Source organism: Lichenostomus cassidix, chromosome 3 (genome assembly GCF_008360975.1).
Source record: "Lichenostomus cassidix isolate B80296 chromosome 3, HeHo_3.0, whole genome shotgun sequence".
Taxonomy (NCBI): Eukaryota; Metazoa; Chordata; class Aves; order Passeriformes; family Meliphagidae; genus Lichenostomus; species Lichenostomus cassidix.
The window spans coordinates 37,806,243-37,831,885 of NC_139483.1; the positions used below are offsets into that span (position 1 = coordinate 37,806,243).

The 25,643-nt window shown below is 35.9% G+C and overlaps 1 protein-coding gene across 1 annotated transcript in view; it reads right to left on the reverse strand.

Moving 5' to 3' along the window:
* The window catches only part of PDE10A (phosphodiesterase 10A), a 179,651-nt gene that overhangs the window by 64,567 nt on the left and 89,441 nt on the right, over positions 1 to 25,643 (reverse strand). Inside the window, exon 3 of the mRNA XM_085055336.1 lies at positions 10,053 to 10,081. Within this exon, the coding sequence (XP_084911462.1) occupies positions 10,053 to 10,081 (29 nt within the window). The remainder of the gene's footprint in view (positions 1 to 10,052; positions 10,082 to 25,643) is intronic.

Here is a 25,643-nt window from a genome sequence, read left to right on the forward strand (position 1 = left end):
TAGCATGGCAGCATTGAATAATAATTGCACAGAAAGCAATACTCAGCCCTAAGTAAAGATTCATTACCCTGCCCAAAACTGGTATTGTGGCAACTGAAGAAAGTAATATGGTCAATTACTTACTGAACTCCATGATGCAGTAAATTACATTGCTTAAACTAAAAATTAAGCTGGTGATATTTAGACAAATTAATGTTGCTTGAAAGAATAAGGCTTATTCTCCTGCTCATTCATACTTCAGAGCCAAATTTAATATAGATCATACTAATATAAACTACTATGGAAAATGCCATAAATGTTCAGAGTACCATAGTTTACCCCACTACCACTCCCATGTTTATGTGCATTTATGTAATTCTGCTCAATATCCCTCTATATGTTCTCTGTCTGTAAATGTGGGTAAACCTCTGCATGTGACACTTACTGATGGATTAAGCAAATAACTTACATAGCAATATATTTTATGACAAAACTTTTATTCCCACTATTATTTTCATCCATACAACACACTATGTCACAAACACAGAACATATAAAGATAGACATTTAGGATACATTTTGCTGCTTCATCTCAAAAAACCCAAAAATCTCCACAAACAAAAAACCAAAGTGCTTCCTGGATAATATTAATTCCCAGATTCTTTAAATTAAGCAGATCTTAATCTTGACTTTAAAATGGCTCCTGAGGATATACAATCTTTGCCATGACCTCTTCTTAATCTATTAATCTATTGCTCCACATGGACATTTAGAACATTTGAGTCCTAGGCTGTCCAAATATTCTCAATGTATAACAAACCTGACACTTCATAATTCTTTCTGTAAAATGATGTGATGATTATACATTTTGACAGCAATGTAAGGTCACACTGCATAAATGCATAAACTGCTGCAAGTCTTGAGTTTACAATACAGCATGCCACCACCAATATTAGCACCATATGGCAGCTGGCAAGGTTCCACTGCCTGCCCTCTGTTGTGTCCCACATTTACTCCTGTATGATACTTATTCACAGGGAGAAAACAACAGCATAGTTTCATGCAAGTGGAGCTTTTATACTTACAATATGTAGCCCTAAGTAGCCATAAAGCAGGAAAATGGTGAACAGGTCCATGATATTCAGATGTGCTAACCCAAATCTGCAGAAGTATGTGTAGCCACATACCCTAAAGCAACAGCAGCTAATCAAGCACGCATGCACAAAGCCTTTATCATGTGGAAAAATGCCTTCTCAGAACTTGGAAATGAATACACATCTCTTCGCCTGTGACACAGTCAGGATTTAAATCAAATCTTCAAAGGTTAAAGTTAATACGTTATGGGAACGCATCATCAAAACGAGCCCATTGGTATAACAGCTATGGCAGAATAACTACTTTCCCTCTAATCAAGCAGCAGTTCCACATGCACAGTAATTATATAATAGCTATGTGCCCTTTATCCTCACCTCTGCAACATATGCTTGCAAGCGTTTGGTAAGCAGGGCAAATCATTGCACGCACCCATGTCACTGAGAAGATGGCAGCTGTGTAACGCAGGCAGCTGTTATGTGGCACATGTCTGGTGCTGACCAGCTGTGGACCCACAACTGGCCAGATGAATACAATTTGTCCAGATTCACAATTAAGTCATTCTATCACTTAGATCAATCATCAACAAAGATCAGTCATCATGCTGTCATGCTGTGAAATGGTTTTCCTTTCGTTACAGTAGAGTAAAAGAGGTTTTTTATTAGGTTCTAGGCACTTTAGATTGGATAACCACAATTATGTTTCGATGAAAAGCCACAATAGACTTTATGAAACCATGTATTTAAGCACTGAAAAAGTCATCAGGAAACTCTGGTACAAACTCTATCCAATGTGGTTGCTCACACAGATTTTTGCATATTTGGTAAAAAACTTACTTTGGGAAAACAACTCCTCAAAAAAATTCAACACTCTTGGTGGAAAAGGAGTATTTAGTATTTATATATACACACTATTATATGGAGTAAGTACAGTTTCTTAATTTGAAATTTAAACATTATTAATAATCATCAACTTTTCCTTAATTCATTCTTCCCATTGCTGATTTCCTTCTATTTAAGATTCAGTGTCTACAAGTATTTTGGTATATTTACTGTAAAATTCTGAATTTCAGTGACGTTATGTAAATTAATTCCACTGGACGAAAAACTAGTTTAGCACTACCATACCAGCATCATATTTCTAGTAGCTGTATATATTTTAAAGCTATGAAAATGGACAAACAATTAAGGAGGGAAATCATGTAATAAATATTCATATGAAAATTTATGAATATGAAAGAAGGTTGTTTTTACAAGATTTATGTAAAAATATTTATATGGTTCTTAGTCCTTTAACTATTGCAGTGCAATAGAAGACAACTGGCCATGACAGGTGATTTAAAAATAAGACTTAGAACTAAACAAGGAGGCTAAGAACATAAACATTAAAAGAGTTACTGAAATACTGTAGAGTGAGATGAATTTTAAGCATCCATTCTGAACAATTAGGACACATGGAAAAACTAAAATTAAAGTACATAATTTAATATCTAAAATTAAAAAAAAAAATCCTGAAATGAAGAATAATTTCCGTGCTTTGATGCTCACAGTGTAGCTCTGCCATGGGCATTTTATGCTTTTGCAGGAAAGAAAAAGCCCTTCTGCAACAACAAAAAGCCTTCATTAATACAGCAGAGGGTCAAGAAGTGCCAGCATAATCCAGAAGTTGATCTGTTTTCTCTGTAACTTCTTAAAATGTCTTATGAATAGCCATGAGAAGAGTAAGTTTCTACGTAACATTTACTCCCTACTACAGAAATCTTTCTCCAGAACAACAAATACCTGTTTCTGCAACAGAACCTGGTCCTTTTGCAGGCCTCAAAGTGTATGACCCTATCACAGACTAGAGTTAGAATATACAAACAGCCCAAATTCCATTCAATGTGGAGAGGGATGGACAAATGTACTTTGAGGATGCAGAAATCTGATGGATGAGAAGGGGAAAAAAAACCCAAAAAACCACACCCAAACTCCAAAGTCCTGGGAAAACTGTGCCAACCCAGGTTTCCCTTATTTCATTTGCCATGCCAGAGGAGCCAGGAGGTGAGGGGCAATGTGTGACTCTCACCACTGTGCAGGCTGCCCGGACAGAGTGCAATAAGAGCCTCAGCAATGCTGAGGCTGCCAATTCCGTAGGGGCTGGATGCAGTGCCACCAATTGTATCCAATTGCAAGGCACTCTAGAGGTGCCACAAGGGGCCACACCGTGGACACATGGAGGGGCACTTGAAACTGAGGACTTATATTTAATCTAAGACATGCAAACAGGCCAAAAAGACAAGAAAAAAAAAAAAACAATAAAGAAAAATACCTCGAACGAACAAAAAACCCTACCAAAAACACAAACAAAAGAACACAAACGAACAAACCAACCACAAAACAACAAGTACAGCCTCAAAAAACTAATAACAAAAACACTTTGTGAGATCAAAATGAAATTTTTAGGAAAGAAAAAAATAACTCAGCTGTCCAGGTAAGAAGAAATTCCTGGATGAGGACTAGGATCTGTTGGGGCAAACAGAGGTTCTTGGAAGAAACCTCAGTTCTTGAACAGTGTGAAATCACTAAGAACAAAGACATTGTACAGAAATACAGCAGTTTAAACCACCTGTTCTCTAGCTGGTTAGATCAGTTAGTATTTTAGATAACCAGCTTCTGCAAATGACCTAAATTAAACTGTCAATGGCAGCATCAAAACTTACAGATAATGAATTCAAGTAATTCTGTGCAACATTTTACACAAAATAATGTCCTTAGGCAGGGACTGGATTTCACCCAAGGTTCTTCAGTCATCTCTTTAAAACTGACAGCTCCTCTCTTCTCTGTGTAGCACACTACAGAACACAGGCAGCTGCTGAACTGAAAACAACCAAAATCTTCTCATAAACATCCAACCAACACAAGTTTTCTTTCCTGTAAAATTAAAGTATTGGCAACAAGAGTCATCAGCGAATGAACTTAAAGATTAACTAAAAAATCCTCCAAATAAAAAAAGAAGAATATTTGTTTGAAGTCTTAATGAGCTGAATTAACATTTGATTGAGATGACAGCCTAAATTTTTCATGCCAGGTATTTTCATACTTGACCAGAGGTATAAAAAGACTGGTCTTACAGATCTAAAGTTTTCAATGCCATTGATACTTGTATTATAAAAATGATTTCCCAACAGCAACACTTCTGTACTTCTTAAAAAAAAAATTAGTTGTCACAAAAAGAACTAAATAAACTATATAAAATATTTGATGCCTTTGGCTGAAATAGATCAGCTTTCCTTTCTCTCCAGTAGCATTATGAAAAATCCCATATGCACAATTACCATGCTGATTTAAGAGACTTGCTCTATATAATTTTCCAGTTGCATCCATAACATCTTCTGGAAAGATAATCAATACTCAATTATTTGTACCTTTTCTAAAGAAATACTATATGTCCATTAAGAATTTTTGCACTATTATTTTATTTGCCCACATAATAAGTAGTGCTTTAAAATTGAAGAATATTCTTGTGTATTTTTTTTTGTCGATCTTCTTTGCCAAGGAATGCATAACTAGAAAGAAACATATTGGTGACTAAATCCAGTCCCTTGAAGGCAAAGACAGGCTTGTAAGAGACATTTAGTTTAAAATTACCTAAAATATTCATTCCATGTGTCACTACAATTTACCACAATGAGTATTCAGACATCTAGTGTAGAAACAAAGAAGGCTGGACCTGTAAGTATCACAATAGTCACATACTTCTTTAAACACAAGAAATGATTTTATTTTAGTTATAATAATGTTATTGCACTTCTAAAGACCAGTGGGTAGAAAGAAAGAAATGGCTGCAGGGAAAAAAAGAAAAATTAACCTATTTAATTAAATTAATACTAAAATTTATTCAGGTCATTTTTATGTGTAGTGAGATAGGGTGTGTACATGTTTGTGCCATGTATGTTTATGCGTACTGCTACCTTTTCTAGGCTGGCTGCTTTCACTGGCTGCAATATTTTGCATTGTTTATCTGCATTGATGGCTTATTCCCATCTTGCAAGGAAACTGGTGTTTGTTATTTTGGGGCACAGATAACCACGAGATAACTACATTCTAATAACAGTGAAAACACATATAAACTGCACATGTGAAGGGACAAAAATATCAATCTAGACTTATTAAAAAAAAAATTAAAAACCGCAAAACCGCCAACCCTAAAAAAGGATAATCAAACTGCTAGTTTCAAGGTGGAAATGCTGAACCAAAGAATGTGAAATCCTCAGACTGAAAAATGAAAGTAGAAAGAAAGTGGTAAGCAATCTCCCAGTGCAGAGACGGCTTTCAGAGGAGCAAACTCAAAAAAAAAAAAAAAAAAACAAACCAGAAACAGCTTGGCTGGAGGAACCAGTTTTCTTTAAACTCGGACATTGGAAAGTAAGCAACTACAAAGAGCAGCCTTAGCTGAGGTGATTAATTTTAATGCTTGTACATAGCCTCGGAGAAAACTGCTCCTACACGCATTTGTCTGACGTTTATTCATCTTGTTTTGACTGGAGAGGACATGGGTTAGAACTTGCATGGTAAATAAAGGTTAGCATTGCAGTACCATACACAGGTATTTATGAATTTTTTTCTTCGCTCATCAAACACCTTCACGACAAAAGCAATGAAGGGAAAACACGAGATGACGGTTTTGGCAGCACAGGCCCTATTATGATGCAAACCAGGTCTCTTACTCTGCACAGAAAGGACTCACTAGTTTTGAAGGCACACATTTCCCAGTCTTTGTATGAAGCTGATTTCCAAGCCTTGGGGAACACCTCTTCTAGAAGAAGCTTCTTGCCCCACAGCCCTCACTCACTGACAGCCATTCTAACCTTTCCATCAGCTCCTTCCCTGTTACCAAATGGTAGCACTGAAATAAATTGCTTCACAATAGGAAAAATAGATCATAAAAAGTAAAAGCTACACTTATGAGAAAAGAACATTATGATTATATAGAAGTAACCATATAATCTGTTATTAACTGTAAGGCTCATAAAACTTCATGAATATCTCAATTATATCACCTCTCCGGATTATGTAATAAAACAGCATAATGAGCTTCAGTTTAACTTGACAAGGCTGAATACTGCTCCTCTTTTCAAAAAGCTTTTTATAAAATGACATTCCCTCCTAATACTTGACTTGCAAGCACTCTAAAGACACCATGTACAAAATTAAAAATAAACTTCCTCATTTTCCTACCACTGTTGCTTATCACTACCACAGTATTCACAAGGTTTTCTTTTTAAAGGAATCAGCTTATACAAGCACCTTCTCGTGACAATAGGTGCAATGCTATTTGCAACACTTCTGAAGGCTAAATATATTTTTATATATAAATATATTTGTTCTAGTTCCCCCTAACTTTTTGATTAATTTATTCTCAGTTCTGGGATGGCGTGAAAACCTTTAAATCCTATCTTTAATATGGAGCTACTACAAGGAATGAGCTTGCTTTGCCAATGTGTCATGAAGAGCCCAAACCTTATTATCAGTTGCACGGTGAAGATGCATGCAATTACTGCAACTATTTACTGAAAACACTCTTGCTAATTCTGTGACTGGCAGTGACATACTGTGCTGGGTGCTGGCTGGTACCAAGGCAGCAGCCAAAAAGCTGCAAGTCCAAAAAGGGGAAAGGAGAGGATTAAAGTACCATTCCTGTTTCCAAGAATAAAGTACTGTAGATGAGCAAGTCACTTGCTAGGTAATAATTTTCTCGTGTTTATATGGTAAACTTCTGCAAAGTGAATTGCTGTTGGCATCGCCAGAGTTTACAAAGCAAAGGTACTTGCCAAAAGGCAGCTTCACTGGAAGTATTGTTCAAGTAAACATGGAATGGAAAGTTATTAAGTAAAATGAACAGCTAATTTCGCCCTGATCATATCAGGAACATTGAGTATTTTCATTTAAACTTCAGAATCTGAGGTACAAAAGAGCACACAGTGATCACGGGAAACTTAGCAGCACGTAGAACAGAATCCTGGCTATAGTTCATGAAGGAATGGGGTTATTTTTGCCAACTGAAAAGAATAACATGTCTCCAAAGCATACTGTTTCCACTAATGTTGTAAAAGAAGTACATCTTTAGCCTAGATGTACATGAATACATACACATTTAGTGTTCAAACTCCTACTACTTTATTTTTGTTTCTTTTGCAGACGAAAAAGCAAAATAACAAAGTATTCGGCTTAAGTTTTCTTCATCCAATTAGTTCAATAGTTGGTTTTCTTTCTGAAATCCCTCTGCCCAGAAAACCACTTATGTAGCTAGGATGGATGGGATCAGCTAACACACATCTGCACGGTAAGTAAGCAGAAGAAACTCAGCATTTCCAAGGATGTTCCCAATACTACATCATGCAAAAATGAGATTCTGTCCCCAGTTACATATATTTCATAAACACTGGAAACCAGTATTGAGAAAAAAGTTCACAGGTTCACTGTCTGGTCAGAGATGCTACATCAGGCCAAATAAGAAAATCTTTACATATAATTTCTCAACACAAAAATATTGTCAAAATTGCCATTTGCAGACCAGAATTAAAAATAATAAATTTTTAAAAGCTCCTCTTCTATTCTACAGTTCTCAAAATTTAAAACGAGGAAGTTTTCTCCTGTTTTCTCCTACTTTTTCCTCACTCCTATCAAAAGTTGAAATGAAGTGCCTACAGCCATGTTTGCTGCTTTAATTTTCTACTTAGAAGCTAAAAACAATAATATATTAAAAATGCAGTTCCTATAAAACAAGCCTTCAAAACTTCTATTTCAAAATTTCTTAAATTTTCAACGTGTGAAACTGCAATATAAAACCCTTGAAAATACTGACATTTCCTTCCAACAATTACAGATTTTTTTCCAGTATATTTCTACCTTGTTTTCTAGCTAACACGGTATTTTTAAGCAATTGATGGTTTAATTCTGCAATAAATTTCCTTTCATTAACCTTAATTTTTACTCCCCTATGATACAAGCTGCTTCTTGCAGACATTTTCAGGAATTAAACATGTAAAACTTAATGACTTCAAAACTCATAATTCTTCAGTCAGCATGAATATGTCATTTTGTCTGAAAAACATTACTCACGTATAGAACTTTGCTAATGTAAATTCTAATTTATGTTCATATTTTAATTAAACTGGTATCTGTTTTAGCTGTTTCTGAAGAAAGAGGATGTATTACAATGGTCCACATCATTATATATGACTTTATTAAAAAATTCAACAAACTAACAAACCAGTTGATTTATAGTATAGTGTACTACTGAGTGCCTTTGAGTACTTGACTTTAAAAAACACCCAAACCAAACAGTAGTGCAACACAGTATACATACCAAGTGCACAATGATTGATGGCTAAAAAAACAAGGGAGAAAATGTTTACTTAAGAACATCTGAAGTATCATCTGCACTCTGATTCCAGCGCTTCAAGTGACAGCCCATCCATCTTTAGGAAACTCTAAGCCACTATGTATGACTTTGGGGGGCTGAAATGGCTGCAACCAGTCTGAGACATAGAGGGGGTGACTGGCAAGGCAGACCTGGGGGTTTCAGGGTTCCAGAACTTGCTTTCTATGCCTTAAATAGCTCAAACGTGGTAATCAAGAGATATTCTGCAACTCTTTTACAGAGTTTTAGGTAAATGTAATCTACTAAATTAATGACAACTAAAAGGAACTTTCCTACATACATAATTAGAGCTTCTAAGATTTTTAGGCAGATCTTTAATTATTTTGAAGTCAAAACAATATATATAGATGTACTAATAATTCTAGGTTACACTGAAAGCTATTCACTGTCATAACAGTAGCATACTAAGGGTGAACAAAAACTATGCTATAAATTAATGACTAACTAAAACATAATAATTTTCACCTAAATCCTAAGCACCCTTATAAATCCATGGCACACTATGCATACGGAAAACTCCTGCTTGAATAAACTCATTTTAGACAACATTTAATAGCTTTTGTTGTAGATACATATGAGATGAACTTCAGTTTCCTGTTAACCCCAGCCCTCTGCTCACAGGGTTACAAAACTGAGGTTTCAACTACCAGTCTTAGTTAGCCACCCCTTCAACACTCTAGCATTTTCCAAAGGACTTCTATTGAGGGCAAGACCACCCAGCCAGCTTTTGCAGTCTTTCAACCAGCCCTATTTTTAATATGTGTCTAACATTACCGTGCTTCTCCTGGAAACATGAAATAGCTTATGCAAGATACTCAAGAAATGGTGCAAAACAGGACTATGATTCCACCTCAGAATGTTTAATGGCTCCCCCATCTGATGGGGTGCTTCAGGATAACTGGATCCATATGGGGACAACAGATTGTCCTGTATTGATCAGTTCTTATTCGCAACAAAGGCACTCATTTCTAACAGATCCCCGTAATTAGTCTTCAATCATGGACAGATATCCTGCAGGACACAGTTTCAAGTAGATGTAAGGCTAGTGTTGGGAATCTATTACTGAATATGGGGTTTTTAGGCTCTTACATTACATTTCATGCAGAACACTGCAAAATATTTTAAATTAGAGAATTTAACTCATTTGTACCGTACTGCATCTCAAAAGGGAGTTATTAAACAGGGCATTTTTCTTCCCTTCTTTTGCTTACCGTCTATTGAGGCAGTTACACTGATTAAATAGTCTGATGATATGCTCAAAGTCCCATGAATTTCCTGGTTTCCATGAAGTACGTTTTTAAAACTGGATCATGAAAATAGCACTGGGAGAACTCTAAATGCAAAATACCCTTCAATTTATTTACAGCCAATCAAGTGTTCTTAATATTTCTTTTCCTAATTAGCTGTTCTCTAGTAAGCCTGTATAGCACTTTTTTTCTCTGGAGATCCACTATAACCAGGGAATAGAGTTAAAATCTTGATCAGAGTCTATGCAAAAACCATCTCAAGTGAACAGTGGGCCACTTCTTTTTAGAGGTGATAGAGAGCAGCACTTACCCTGCTGACTTCTTTAGGAGCTGATTCATCTAAAAGGAAACAAACAAAAAAAAAAATTAGGCACTCTGAGAAGTTTCCAGACTGAATGAAGAACAAGGTAACAAACTTCAAACGACATTTGCACATTTGTACAAAACTTTTCTAACAATGAAGTAATTGAAATATCCTGAGACTGGATTAAATTTACAATCTTTTAAAATCTTCTAAAGCTAAAAATTAATTGAAATTAGGATAAAGCATTTAGAAATTCTCTTCTGATTTAATAAGAACATAAAATTTCATACATTTCAGAATTCAGAGGGGAGCTGGCACAGGTGAGCAAAACATCACATTTATATTCCAATTCAATAAGGCTATTGTTAGTACTGAATAGTCTGAGAAGTAAAGGCCTTTGCTACCAAATATATGCCACCAACATCCTACAAGGAAGCTAGTGAGCAGACTTAGACCTTCTGTTCTGAATATTAAAGATGCTAGTCCTGTTGACTTCTTTGGATGTGGAAAAAGTCTTGTAGCCATAAGAAAAGAAGACTATCACTGATGTGATCTGGCATAACATGTCAAAAGAAAATAGATTACAAGATTTATATATATATGTGTGTGCCTGCGTATTTTTATATATATAAATAAAATATAATGTTTTGTCCTGTTTTGTCCTTTCAAATACAAGCAGACCCTCATGCACTTTTAGTAATTTTAATACAAATAAATAAACACAGGTACAATATCAGAGCACGAGCTAAAACATTGAGTAGTTTTTTCTGAAAATGAGGGGAAAGCAGCTATACAGCAAGAAAACATCTACCACAGGAGGAGCTTCCAACTTTCAGTTTAACTACATCAAAAGTAGCTTAAACACACCTTTACAAACCTCTACTTGGTTATTTGTTTCTGAAAACATGAAGAGAACTATTAATAACCTTTTATTAGATCCTAGGAATGAAATGACTATACTTAGGAAATAATTAAAATTAACTCAGGAAATAGGTTTAATCTCACAGAAAATGTTATATGTTTATATTTGCCAAAGGCTCTTCATAGCTTGCCATTTAAGATGAACTTTTAAATAATAAAGGTAGAAAACCACCATATTTTCTAGAGAACACAACTAATAAAATTTCTAATGAAAGAATTCTCTATAGCAATACAGATTTCTCCCCAAAATTGAGTGATGCCAAGGAAAACAACATATTTCACAACCATGAATGGCTATTACTCTTGTTTTAACCCCAGCCAAATGATATACCAGTCATTTACACATGCAAAACACAGACATAAACTTAATTCAGCTATTTAAGGCAGTTCTGTTGCTTGCAATGCAATGTGCAACTCATGCTCTGCCATGTTCAGTGATGTTATCTTCCTGAACCTGACAAATCTACATACCAGTTACAAGAACAACCAGAGGTAGGCTCAAAATCCATCTCCCTTACTACCTGATTTCTGAGTAACAGAAAATGTGAATAACAGAAAACAGTGTGACAACATGACACGACACTTTCCTTGGAGTATGCTCTCAGGTTTCAGTAACCAATGGATCACAGATTTCTTGAATCAGTGCTGATACTTTTCTGTTTGAAGGATGGGGTTTTCTTCCTCACACTTTTGTGGGGTAGGAGGGGTGTTAGATTTTGTTTGGCTGGTTATTAAACCTGAGTCACCAGTCTTCAGCATTCTCAAAATTCTCTGAGCTCCACATATTTTTAAATACATAATACAAGAAAAACTATCTCTATTTTTTGTTGGATCTGCATATTTTCTATTTCATCTGATGCCCTCTATTCACCTTATTTATGGAGCCTGTGATTCTGCAGATCTCTCAAGCAAGTCCTTCTGTGCTTTATACCCCATCTAAACCTTTCCTGCTTTGAGAGGTCTGGTCTGGTTTCCTGCTGGTAACTCTCACCACTTCTACTTCCTATGTCCCATTGCATCTTGCTGGAGTTGGAAATCCACAATTACAGAGTGACACAGGAATTATTTAGGGAGTTTCTCTCTATTTGAAAGGAATAATTCCTAATATTTTACTTGTTTCTTGATAGTTAATAAACACAAGGCTAACATTTTCAAATATTTATATTCTATAATACTGAAGTCTCTCTCAATTATAACTAAGACCCACCTACTCTACAAGTAAAATTACTTCCCCCACGTAAAGTAGTCAGCATTTATCAGAATTAACTTTGCCACCTGTTCTCTCTCCCACTTAGTGCCTTTAGTATCCTAAATAACTACACCCTAAAAAAAAAATTTAAAATCCTATTTTCCAAATTGACTTCAACCCTGTATCCTCTTACCCAAATCATATATGTATATATTGAAAACTATGGGTAAATCATACTAGTGATCTCCCTCTACTTGAGAGAAAAAAATCAATTTATTGTAACATATCAAATATAAATTACTACAATCACAATTCTATCACTTTCACACCATTGTAAGACATAACTGCCACTGCAATTTCAGCTTGACCACCTATACAATTCTAATTAACAACTGCACAGTACATGACAGATAGACATAATCGCCATTACACTAATTAAAGACAGCATCCATCTGGGAAAGTTTCCATACTAAACCCAGTCAAATAAGATAGAAAAAAGCAGAAAACAAGAACGGGGACAGGAAAAAAATCCACATCAGTCTTTTGTTTGGCACAGTATAAATGAGGCTGGGTTTGGTTTGGCTTGGGGTTCTTTTTGTTAGGGTGTAGGGTGAAGGGTGCTAAATTGTGTGACTGTTCACTTAATAGGAAAAATTCAGATTTTGTTTTGCACATTAAAAAAAAAGAATCCCATTTCTTACTTGCATTTCCATGCATGCATTTTAAAAAACAAAACAAAACAAAACAAAGGCCAATAGTCTTCCAACAATTGCCAGATGCTAAGGCCGGAGGAGTTAAAAAGAAAACTTTATTGCAAAGCAAGTTTTCCAGCATCTCAGATATGAAATTTTGATGCATTTACCAAGGAAGAAATTATTCTAATGTCCAGTTTGTTTTATCACATGAACTCTTCTGCAAAAAAATATTTACTTTCTCCCTGGTCTTATGCTTTTCTTTTTCTGTGTAGTTAAATACTACTGCTGGTACACCACTGTTGATGACAGCAAACACTCAGGATTAATTCCGTTTAGAAGATCCCAGATAGTTCTACAGTCACAGTTTCCTAAGGAATGTTTTCCCACACAGCAGATGCCAGATTGACCTAATAATTTTTCTTTTCCAAATGTGCTTTAGGCTTTAGATAAAAAGACACAAGTTGTTTGTAATGCAATTAGACCAGCATAGATATCTTTGCTGCTTTTTTTCCCTTGAAAAGTGTCATACACCTATACATCAATAGAATTTCTACATCAATTTGTGTAGATTGGTTAAAGACTGATCTTACCACCCTGAAATAAAGTTTACAAGGCTTAATTTATCTCTGTGGTAGAATGGCATCAGTCAGATTAAAGTGGTCAATCTATTTTAATTGCAATTTCCATCCCTGTTTGAGGTACTCTTCATCCTTACTTTTGACACCTTGAATCTGGCAGCTTATGCCTCCACTGAATTTTTACAATCTTTCAAAGACACCTCAGCCAAAGGTGAGTTTCCTAAAGCAGTAACTATCATACAGATGCAACAGAAATTTCAAGCCATCACTCAAAAACGTTCTTGCTTCCTAATGCACAATCTCACTTAGAGCACCTGAACAGCTCTTCAGATTTTCAAACAGTTTGGAGTTATTTCACAATTCAGAAGCACTTGTAGTGTTACTTCACAGAAAACTAACTTAGACAGTTTGTTTAAACATAGACATAGACATTGAAAGGGAATATTCATTAGACTGATCACTGGTAGCACACTGGGTTTCTTCCCCAGAAGTAGGACAAAACATGAACTCTAGCTATGTTACAGGAACAATACAATCTACATTTTTAAGTTCCTGAAAAAGGATGCTCAGTTCTTCCTCTTCTTAAGTAACATGCATCAGACAATAAACAAGGCCTGAACCAAGACTTCACTGCAGATGGTAGGCAGAGAAACATATTGTCTGCCAGGTGTCCTAAAATGTTAATTCACTCCTTTGCATATAAGCAAACAGGGCACTACACACAATAGGATTCAGGAGACTGTGCATTTGGCTTCATTAGAGATACTAATCTGGTAAATTTAGAAGCTGTTTATTTTCTATGGTCTTAGCCTGCACAAAACTGATGAAACAGTGGGAGGAAGGACAGCTTATTCTTTTTTTGCAGGACAGCTTATTCTGGCCAGAAAACTTCCACAAGGCTTCTTCTGAAAGTATGACCAGCCCTCGTGAGAATAGAAAGGCACAAGCAAGATCCAGGTTTTACTCCTGTTTCCAAAATTGCTTAGTAGTACAAAACATACTAATGGTAGCTCCACACTTATACATCCATGATCATAAAAATTCTAATATGTACGCTGTATGCGCCTATTTAGACTAACCTAAGCAGGGCATGTCCACAAACTTATGATAAAGAAAATTGTTTTATAATTAACATAGACATAGCTTTTAACTTCTATTTAAATAATGAGACTATGAGTGTACTCCTGAACTTGTGGAATGATATCTACCCCACATCTGCTAAAAGTTTCATAAAATTCTGTAGAAGTTTCTCAAGTTTAATATAACTCAGCAAAAATCATGTTGGAAGCTGGGCTCTGACCATCAGGAAGAAACTTAGTAGTTTCCAGCAATAAATATGCTTTACAAAGAAAGTCCATGACTGTGTTTTATGTAATTAGCCAATGACTTCATATCCTATTCAACACGGCTGTTGAATGACAAGAGCATTAAACTCGTTAGCTCATGTACCTTATCAGTCAACGAGGTGCAATCACCATTGTTTATTACCGGAATGCAGCCACAAGACAGTGGGCTGAAGAGCGTGTAAAACTATTTATCATTTTCTCATACTTACCAGTTTACAGCTGTAAGTTTTTGCCTGTATCTACCACTTTTCTTCTGACACACAACTCTGCCTGGCTTTCACTCCACTAGCTGCACTGCAGCTTTCTTTAAAATTGATTACAGGTCTTGCCAACATGTTTGGTGAAGGAAGTCTTTCACCCAGTAGTAACACAATTTCAGAATTACTCCTTTCTAAATCAGACTTCATTTTGTCCTTTTTTTCATTTGTTCCAGAATCCCTGGTTGCCAAGTGTAAGATGTCTTTAGAGTCTACTGCAATCAATGTATCTAAGAAACAGCATTATCATTACTAATCCGCCTTCTCACTTTTGAACAGAGATGTTTCTTTACTTTTGAATATTTCTCAAATACCAAATTCAAACTTCAAATTTGAAGGTTTTTTGTGTTCAGCAGGTGTTTTCAAAGAGAAGGAAAAAATTACATCACTGTTGGCCCAAATACTACTCAGACGTATACCTTATGGAATTCCATTAAAATCAATAGAACTGCTACAGCATGCATTGGAAACCAGAAATGCTTTTATGTATTAAATGTCACAGCATTTCTCTTATGTATAGTGATTCAGGGCTGAAGGAGATGATTAAAAGAGAACACTGCTTGGAGCAGGTCCTACTAAGTTCCAACAACCTGAGAAAGCCCCATTGGATCTTGCCCATTGCAAAACATTTAGCTATCTTAAAAAGAGTGCATACCTTTTGGACCCTGCAGGACCTCCTGAGTTTGTCTTTTTTATTCCTAGATCATGAATACTTCTTCCCAACTGATAAGATGCCTGGAGAACTTACTTAAAGACACTTCCTTCTGCTTTCCCAACATCTATATACAGCCCACACTCCACTCTGAGCCAAGTGAGGCAAGGGGTGGGATTACACAGCTCAGTGCCATGACATTCCAATCCCTGGCATGGAGTGAGGCTTCCAATGCTTGTTGGCCCAGACAAACTAAGAAATTTCAGCAGGTTGTCAGCTTCTGGAGTAGGAAATACTGCATGTGGCTCAGTGACAGCAAGAGAACATAATAATCTTACACGTGTTAGGAAAAATGTAATCTTTTACTTACCCTGGGGAAATAGAACATCAGATACCAACACATTTAGTAAACTTTTTGCTTTTAATTATTTCATTTTGTTCTCATCCCTACCTTTTTGATCACTGGTGGGTTTTTTTGGTTTTTTTTGTTGTTGTTGTTTTTTAGGGAAAGACATGTTCATGTAATAAAGTTGTAAGCCATCAGACTCTTAAAAAGTTGTTTAAAATTTTCAGATTCCAGTGTTTATCTGCTATAGAAAATCAAAAGTAGAACAAGAAGCTTTGCAGCCCACCTGATTTTCTTCTTTCTGCACCTCTGACTACATTGAAAACAAATGTCATATTACTGAACTTTGTAGTAAAATCCTCAGAATTTACAGAAAAATCAAGACTGAGCAGTTTTCTTCTCTTTAAAACAGCTGACAAAAGAAACCAAAGAAAACATCCCAGAGGAAAAGTTTGCAAACGTCAACAAGGGTAAGGGATCATTAGAGCTTGAGATGATAGGTTACCACAGGGGAGGATGCAGTAATCCAGTGTGAAACATATTTATGTCAGGGGAATAATTTCAATCCCTCTAAAGAAACCGTACTGTAACTACAACATAGGTTCCTTTATATTGGAGATGTATTTTATTTACTTTGCTCTGGAGAGTGAAAACCAAGAAACTGAAAAAATGTTTATCAGGAAAAAACATGAAGAAGAAAAAGACAGAATAAAATTTACAAATTAAGCCTTTTTGCTTTTAGGATATTTCAGCTGATTTGTTAGTAATCATAATCAAGCTCTCAGTGACTGTGTTGAATATTACAGAATAATGATGTGCAAGATAATTCATGACTTTGGAGTCTTTGAAAAATGACACGTTACACTAACATGATGAACAGATTGAAACCAAGAGAAGATTGAATTATTTACTACTTATCAGTACCACCACTGTGAGTTAAACATTTTGCTTGCAATGAGAAGACTGTCAAGAAAAAAAAAATTATAACTTCAGTGAGAGGAAAGGAACAGAATATGTAGCTACAAAATTATAGACAGTTCTCTATGAAACATAATGACAGCACCTTATGAATTTCTGAGCTAGTCAGTTTTATTCTAAAAAGATTTCATAATGACAGATAATTATAATTCACAGGAATTATACAAGAAAAATTAATTTTAAAAATTATCTTTTTGACTGCTCTACAACAACAACAACAAAGAAAAATCCAAGATGTTGTGGAGTTCAGTATTCTACTGACATTCGAAAAAATGCAAAATTTTAACTCTCTGTAGTAGCAGGTGCAGTATTAAAAATGCTAGGCCAGATTTAGAAAAGTATTCAGGCTGGGATACAGGCACTATGATTTAAAAAAAATCTTCAAATTGGTCTGGCACCCAATTCCTTTAAATGAATGGAAGTTAAATACCCAACAAAGATTGATTTACCACTGTTCACCTGAGAATGGTAATTCACTAAGTTGTAGAGACTCAGCCACTTGTGAGCCTTTGAGATGGTTATATGAAATAATTGAGGAAGGTTAAAACATTGAACAGTGAGCTTTCGAAAAACACAACAAAAATGTGACCAATACCAGTTGTCTCTGGCTGAAAACAAGAATGTTCCTAATGAGACTCTGTTTATACAGCTCGGATGGGTCTTGTGTAACCTCGAGGACACACTGTAACAGCCAACATCAGTCATCTCAGCACCAGAACACATCACAAAGTCAGGGCACCTAGCAGTCCACATGCATGAGAAGATACTGTCATTCAATATCTCAGCACATCAACATCCAGATTATCCTTTGACCCAGAGTGGTTCTCCAAGAGAGTCCACAAAAATTAACAGGCAGAACCCAATCCTCAAGGGACTGATAATTTTCTCATTTCTGAGTATGCCCACTAGCACATCCTCATGCTCCACTACGCCAATAAATCTACTGCAATACTGACTTTCAGTACAGAAACTTTGACACAGGCTTCAAACAGAGGGCTGTACTATCAGGCACCAGTAGCTGTCCCATCATAAAAATGTATCTGCTTGAACCATTTAGCCATAAGCAAGGGAGGTAAATCACAGCACCTTTGCAATTAGGGACATGAGAAAGACTCGGTGACAGAAATCATCCCACCTTTAGAGGCTGCAAGGCAAATGTGCCTCAGACACACACTTGTACAGAGAAGAGATTGCACTGGCAATTTCAGAAGGAATTCTCTCCTCACAGCTCACCTGAGAGGTAGATATCAAGAAAAAAGAAAAAAGAAAACTGCAAATTCAGGTGCACAAGCTTAGGGTAAATGAACAACTGGATATGTTCATGCAAGACAAAATTACTTTCATGTGCTTTTTTATTTAACTAACAAAATGCAATGCAGATGGTAAATTCATTGAAATACTTAATAAGAAATCAGGAAATATATAAAGAAATCAGCTGGAAAGCTAATAAACTATATCTAACACAGCAGTAAGAAAAAGTGGAAGTACCACTTCTGCTGGTGAAATAAAGGGAACCAGAGCCAACCATACCTCTTCAGCACGACTGAAGTTGCCACCTGCTGGGATAAGGAGCTGTGTCTATCTCCCAAATTGTCAATCTAAGAGAACTACTAATGATCACACACTGAGAGCCAGCAACCAAGCAAGAAATCTATTCCTGCAAGTATGAAAAGGGTAATTCATAACCTAAGTCCCTTCTCACCATGCCTTCAAAATAGTTTTGAAACAGTCATGATTGAGGAATCTCATAATTTGTCAGTTACAGCATCATTCTTCCCAACTTCCTCCATCAGGCCTGCCACAGAGTTCTGTCAACACCAACACGAGTTCCGTATGTAAGCAAGCGTCACAACTATTCGGACAAGGAATTTGGAAAAACAGCCCTGTGACACAGCTGCTTCTTAGATACTTCTTTATATACTGCATCTACTTAGCTCAGAAACACTTGAGCTCTGTTAGTTAACCCTTTTGGGTCTGACATCTACTCAGGCATACATACAACGCCACCTGATTTTCACATGCAGCACTAATTCCTCCAGGCACTACTAGGGGACTTAAACATTTGTAGACATCAGACCACTTGTTTTGACAACTAATTGCAGGAGTGAGATTAAGCCACCTAACAGTACACCAAAGAGAAAAGCCTAATAACTACATAATAAGCTGGTGGTTCAAAAGACAAACATTAACATAATTAAATAAAGCAAGATTGAAAGCGGAAAGAAGAGCCAAAGAAAAGACTTTCAAAACAGTTTCAGAAGGAGGACATGCAGGGAGAGAGGGACAGAGATACCAGGATGAGCAAGCAGCTTGGACAAAGACGTCAGATGCTACCAACGGTGATGTACTTTACTGACCCCTCTAGGATTACTTTACTTTCTGCCATGATAGAAAACAAGATCCAGTAAAAAGAAAAAATAGTGTTTATTACAAATAAACCCCCCCAACTGCACTTAAAGAAAATTATCATGTAAGTCAAAAAGTAAGATTTCCACAAAAAAAAAAATTCCTTTTGTTTGCAATATTGCTCACTGCCACTGTTAATGAAAAAAAAAAACCCGCTGGAAACTTAAATCTTAAGCTTTAAAAATACAGCTGTCAAGAAAAAAAATAGGTAGTTGCTTCAGCGTGCTTTGCCATTTTCCATCAAGTGAACAGATGGCATTATTAAAATACTAGTAGAATGAAGTATTTATAAGTTAATTAGACAACACTAACTATACAAAAAAAGACAGCAATGTTGCAAATAAAGCTGCTGGATTCAAAGTAGCATAAAAGTACAAATAAGGGTTATAAAATCACATTTATGGGTTAGTATACAAAAACAAATATGCCAAATGAAACAAAAGCACAAAAGAAATGCAGAAAAGGCTCTATAAAACAGTAATTTATTTTCCAGGGTCACTTCCAAGTTACTCCATGCATTCCGAGCCTGAATTCTATAAAAAGGACTTTAAGTTTGACAGTTTCTAAGACAGCTGAAAGGGAAAAGGCCTGTTACATTTACTTTTCTTCAAATGTGTATAAAAAATTCATACTATGATGTACAATAAGTAAGAATGAAATTGCTCCAGAAATAATCCATAGAGAAATATAAATCTTATTCTCTGAGGTGATGTTCTTAGAAAATTTTAAAAAGGCCACCCAAATGCATCTAGCACATATATCAGTGCTTTTAAATCCTGTGCCACACTGGCTTATTCAATACCTGAGGTGCTTTATATGCTCTTATCTTCACCATTTTGAATTATTGGCCTACACTAAATTCACTTCAGAATCACTGATTTGTAATTGATTATCTTACTTTCTATTGTCTTTCTTCCAGCCATAGCAATGTCTCGACTTGGTAAAGTGGTGTCTGTTAGTATTCTAACAACTTGAATAAGATGCAAATTCCTGTCACCCTCAAAATGTGCCAAAATGGATTTACTATAGAAAGGGATTACTAACAAACTGAAAATTCAGCTTTCACTCCAAATTAATATATACCAATTCCCATATGTACAGATTTATTCAAATGCACACCACTTCTCTCTGCAACTCTTATTAGTACAATCTGTGTTAACTCCTTTAAGCACCCTCTCTGTGCATATTTCATGCAGTCTAACACGTCATTCTTGGAAAGTCCTTGCTTTGATACCTACATGGAAAATGACTCAAAGGGGATGTGTACAATTTCAAAGCATGAAACTTTCTCCAGAGTTTAAAAAATTGCACGGCACTTTTGCTTCTGATGTATCCATTTACACAGGAGGATGTTGACCTTTGGAGCGAGTCCAGAGGAGGGCCACCAAGATGAGTGGAGGGATAGAAAACCTCTCACACATGAAAGGTAAAAAGAATTAGGAGTTTTTTCAGCCTGGAAAAGAGAAGGCTTCTGGGCTACCTAATTGCAACCTTCCAGCACCTGAAGGGAGCCGACAAGTCTGATGGAGAGACTGTTTACAAGAGCACGTAAGTGACAGGACAAGGGGGAATGGATTTAAAATGAGGGTAAGTTTAGATTTAACATTACAAAGAAATTCTTTACTGTAAGGGTGATGAGGCACTGAAACAGGTTACTTGGACAAGCTAAGGATGTCCCATCTCTGGAAGCGTTCAAGGCCAAGCTGGATGGAGCTCTGAGCAACCTCATCTAGTCAAAGGTGTCCCGGCCCACAGCAGGGGACTTGGAACTAGATGATCTTTGAGGTCCCTTCCAACCCAAACCATTCTGTGATTCCATTACCTCAACCATATCCAGTATTTTGTTACTATTTTTCTACTACTTAATTATTGATGCCATCTCAGATTAGAATATTTGAAACTGTCTCTTCCTGAAGACATGAGCCTATCTAGAAAGGAATGGCAAGGTGCAGGTCCACACCAGCAGAAACCAATTTAAGCCCGAACTGCCACCTCTGTGCTCTCTCCACTGCCTTGGGGCAGTTTACAGCTGTGGCAGCGAGCTGTAGATATAATCTACAATTACATAAGCCAAACGACCAATGCATGGGAAAGGCTGGATATACACACCCAGGGATGGAAGCTGAGGGCAGGCAGTGCAGGCTTAAACCAACCTGGGAACAAGAAGGTTCTAGCCCAAGCAAATACTGCTTGAGCAGACAGGATTCACTGGCATCTCAGTTTCTGAATAGCTGGACTATTCAAGGCTAGTTGGTGCAGACTAAAGGAGCCTAAGGTTCTGAAGACTGTCAAGGAGGCATTGAAAGTTCTCTTTGCTAAGATAATTCCTACTTATTTGTTTTAAACATAACAAATTTATTCATATGTAACAACTTAATATTTAATAAAACAAAATGCAGTTATGGCTTCCTTCAAGCTGGAGACACGGACACATCCTCTTTAGTAAAACGTAGCAGTTGTAGAAATGTCTAGATTTAATGGGCTCTTCCATTCAAAGAATATGATGATCTACATCAACAATAATTTCTATTTATCAGTTTATTTTTAGCACAGGACAGGAATGAATAAGAAGCTTTAATATGTTTTAGATACCTGTAGAGCATACAGAGAAAGGTTTATGTAAGAATTCACACTATTCTCTTCAAATATTGAAATACTTCCTAACGATCAAGACAAACACTGCTAAGTCATACCTCTGAGTATACTATTTCTTTTGTTCTATCCTGCATCTAAATGATTTAGGATTGATTGTTTACATGATAATATTTGAGGAACAGTAAAAGAGGAAGGGGATTAAGATTGAAAATTATCTTTAATCACCTAGTTTTGAATTATTTAGCCAAATCTCAAGTAGAAAACAAGCATGTAGAGAAACTTGCTTTGACAGCACAATGATAGATTCCTTAACCTTTTTCTAAAAGATGCCTGTGATTCCAGTAACTGATTTACACTGTATTATTGCCTTTAATACTTTCTTTTTCCATTACAATTCCAGATACAGTGGAGGAATGCAAACCTACTCCCTAAGTTACTTTTGTTTGCTTGCCGACTGTAGTACAGCAATGAAATTGGATAAGGTGTGCCTACAATATCAGTGACAGGGTAAACACGTGTTCAGTTCCAAGAAAAACCCATTGCTAGAGACCAAATTTTTTTCAAAGATGCTTTAGGGGAAAAAAAAGCATCTATTATGTTTCAGTTTTGTCTTGGGAGAAACATGACCTACATGGCTAGAGGAAATTTACTCCTATGAATATCTAATACAAAAGATTACCATAAAATAAAAAGCTACATCTCAATGCTGTAAATGGGTGGATGCACCGTACTGTGCAGTAGAAAGTCAAAAATAATGGCTGGCTTTCCAGTGGTAAGGCTTGGCACTCAGCCATGTGGTGCAGACTGGGTTCTGTCCCCAAAGACACATTTGTTTTGGCAATATATTGGGAGGTAGCTGAGAGTGCAAAAAATTAAGGAAAATAGTCTTTCAGTTTAGTCTATCAGCTGGTCAATGCTAGCCATAATCATATTGTACATAATCTGATCCACAGAAAACACAGCAAAATAAATATTAAAAAGAATTTTTCAAATTATAGAATCCTGTGTTCTCCTACTTAACATCATTTTGTAATTATTGAAACAAGCAAAAATTCCTTATTGAATACTTTAAAAGTTCTAATTTGAAATCTTATCAGGCACTAGACTTATTTCTTGTTCTATACATCACTTAGCAAATGTCCTTTAATTTGACATAGAAAAGGATTTCCCACACACATAAAACAAGTATATAACTGCATGCATTCCTTTAGAAACTCCAGGGTGCTGGTTTAAATTGACAGCTAATATTAATATTAATAGGACTTATTACTTAAATAGTAACTTGTTATATTCTGGAAGTTGGGTTTTCTGTAAGCCAAAAAAAACCCAGGCTCTGTATGATCCTACTTCACAGAAATGAAAATCAGCAAGAAAATGGAATAAAACAAATACTCCATATTTGTTTGCATCTGTGGGGTGCTAATTAGTTGAAAAAGGTGAGTTGCCATCACCAATAGATTAGACAATCCACTCCTCCTCCTTTTGATGGCCTACATGCATCTACTCCTGTTTTTGGCCTTTTCTTATCTGTCCTATGCTTCCCTAAAGGGTTCTACGTTCAGAACATAAGGGAAAGAAAGAAACCACTTGGTAAAGCCACTTCATATTCCTATCTTTTCTGGGAATATAGCCAAGGATGTTTACAAAAAGCATGAGTGGGATAAGCAGGTAAGCTGTTTTCTAAGCTTTTCTACTGATAGAGCAGCTCAGTTTTTCATGTATTATGCCACTGTATCTTTGAAACACTAATCTTCATAGCAGTAATTCTCTAGTAAATGCTAAAACTAGTAGTAAAAAATTTGTAAGATTCTGAATTTGCTCAAGGACTCAATAAGATGAGGGTTTATAAGCAAGTTAGGAGGGCTCTTCAGATATGAGTTCAGTATGAAACGTAGGAGCAAATAACATAGGTACTGACAGGTTTTTTTTTAAACTATTCTTTGCATACAGTGACTTTTTGGACAGTCACTGAGACTTTATCTTTAGATGTGTTTTAAGAGCAAAACAACAAGAGCTTTGTATCATCGACTCAGAGAAAGGCACCACTGTTCAGCATGTATTTTCCTGCAGCATTTCAACTGGTGGCAAGGAATTCCAGATATTTTTCTATGAAAAAATACAATCTGCTTTTGCATTAACCTAGGCCTTTCTATTAGAATTAATGAAATGAACTGGAGCTTGGTGATTTTTTTTTCCTGTGTATATAGAGCTCAGTATCTGGAACTCAACATACACTTTGTGAAACCATTAAAAGAAAAATTTGCCAAGATTAAAGACATCAAATTAAATACATTTAACTAAATACAATCTCTTGCAATTAATCTGAGGTACTTTCAAAGCAGAGGTCAGACTGAGATAATAGGATTACTGATAGGTCAGAACAGAAATTCAATACTTTCTCTAGATTACTAATCTTTTTCCTTGAGGAAACACAAGAGTTACCAAGTCAGTTTCCACTTATTCCTCCTCTAGGCTTGGGTCCTGGATATGTTTTAAAAGCATTTTCAAAATTCAAGGTGATATCTGATGCAAATGTCTGAAAGGTGGTCCTGGTAAGAATTAAGAAATGCCTGTTCTTCTCTTAGTTTATTCTCCTTATTAAAATGTGTGAGCTTGTCACTTACCACAGCAAAGGTTTTCATTAACCTTTTGAGACACAAAAATGAAGCCTCAGTGATATGAAAACAGTCAGACCAGGAGCTCTTACTAAATATTCTTTTCTAAGAGGTAATAGTGGAATCAGAACTCACCAAAGTTTTATGACATGAAGTCAGAAAGTTCCTGACTGCCTGTGTCTGAGACTAATCTTACCACTGTACAAAATATACTTCTGTTTCTACCTTCTTTAAGAAAATCCACCTTCAGAAAGAGCACTGAAAGACAACCAAACATATCTGAGGGATTTGGATGTATTGTGAGAGAGAGAACCTTGACACCAAGGAAAATCATTCTATTACTGTGACATGTAAAAATAAATGGTAGACCTTGGAAAGAAAACCTAGTAAAATTGTGTCTCTCCCAACAATCTTAGAATTAAGAAATATATTAATATATATTTTAAAAATTATAATCCTATGGAGGTAGAGAAAATTAAATAACACCAGGCTTCATTCTGCCTATTTATCAAAAGGATAATAAGGTACAAATACAAATGAGATGATGCTGAGCTAAGCAGGTGTCGATTTCAATGCCTGAAGGTCTGCATAAAGACAATCACTCAGAAAAAGCCATATAATTTCTTAACAGTCTGTAGAAGAGAGAGCTCTTCAAAAACTCAACTAGTTAATTGTGGAGCTGAGAGAACTTCCAAAGAAAATATAGCATTGTTTGAAACAAGCCTTTACTTTAGGATGAGTCATAAAAATAAAGGAAAACAAGTGTCGTAACTCAAGTGTTATCCAAGATTTTATGCACATTAAGAATAAAGAAAATCTAAATCAAATATTCTCTCCCTTTAACTAGATTTACAAGACAAAAAAAGAAAAGAAACAAGCTGAACTTCTAACATGATATTTATTCCTGAGGATTCTGTGTATATAGCTTTTCCTTTTTCATTGTTTCTATTAAAAGAATTATTTTGGGTCCACTAACAATCAGAAGCGTGCCAAATTAATTTTTTTAAGCTGCCCTCAGA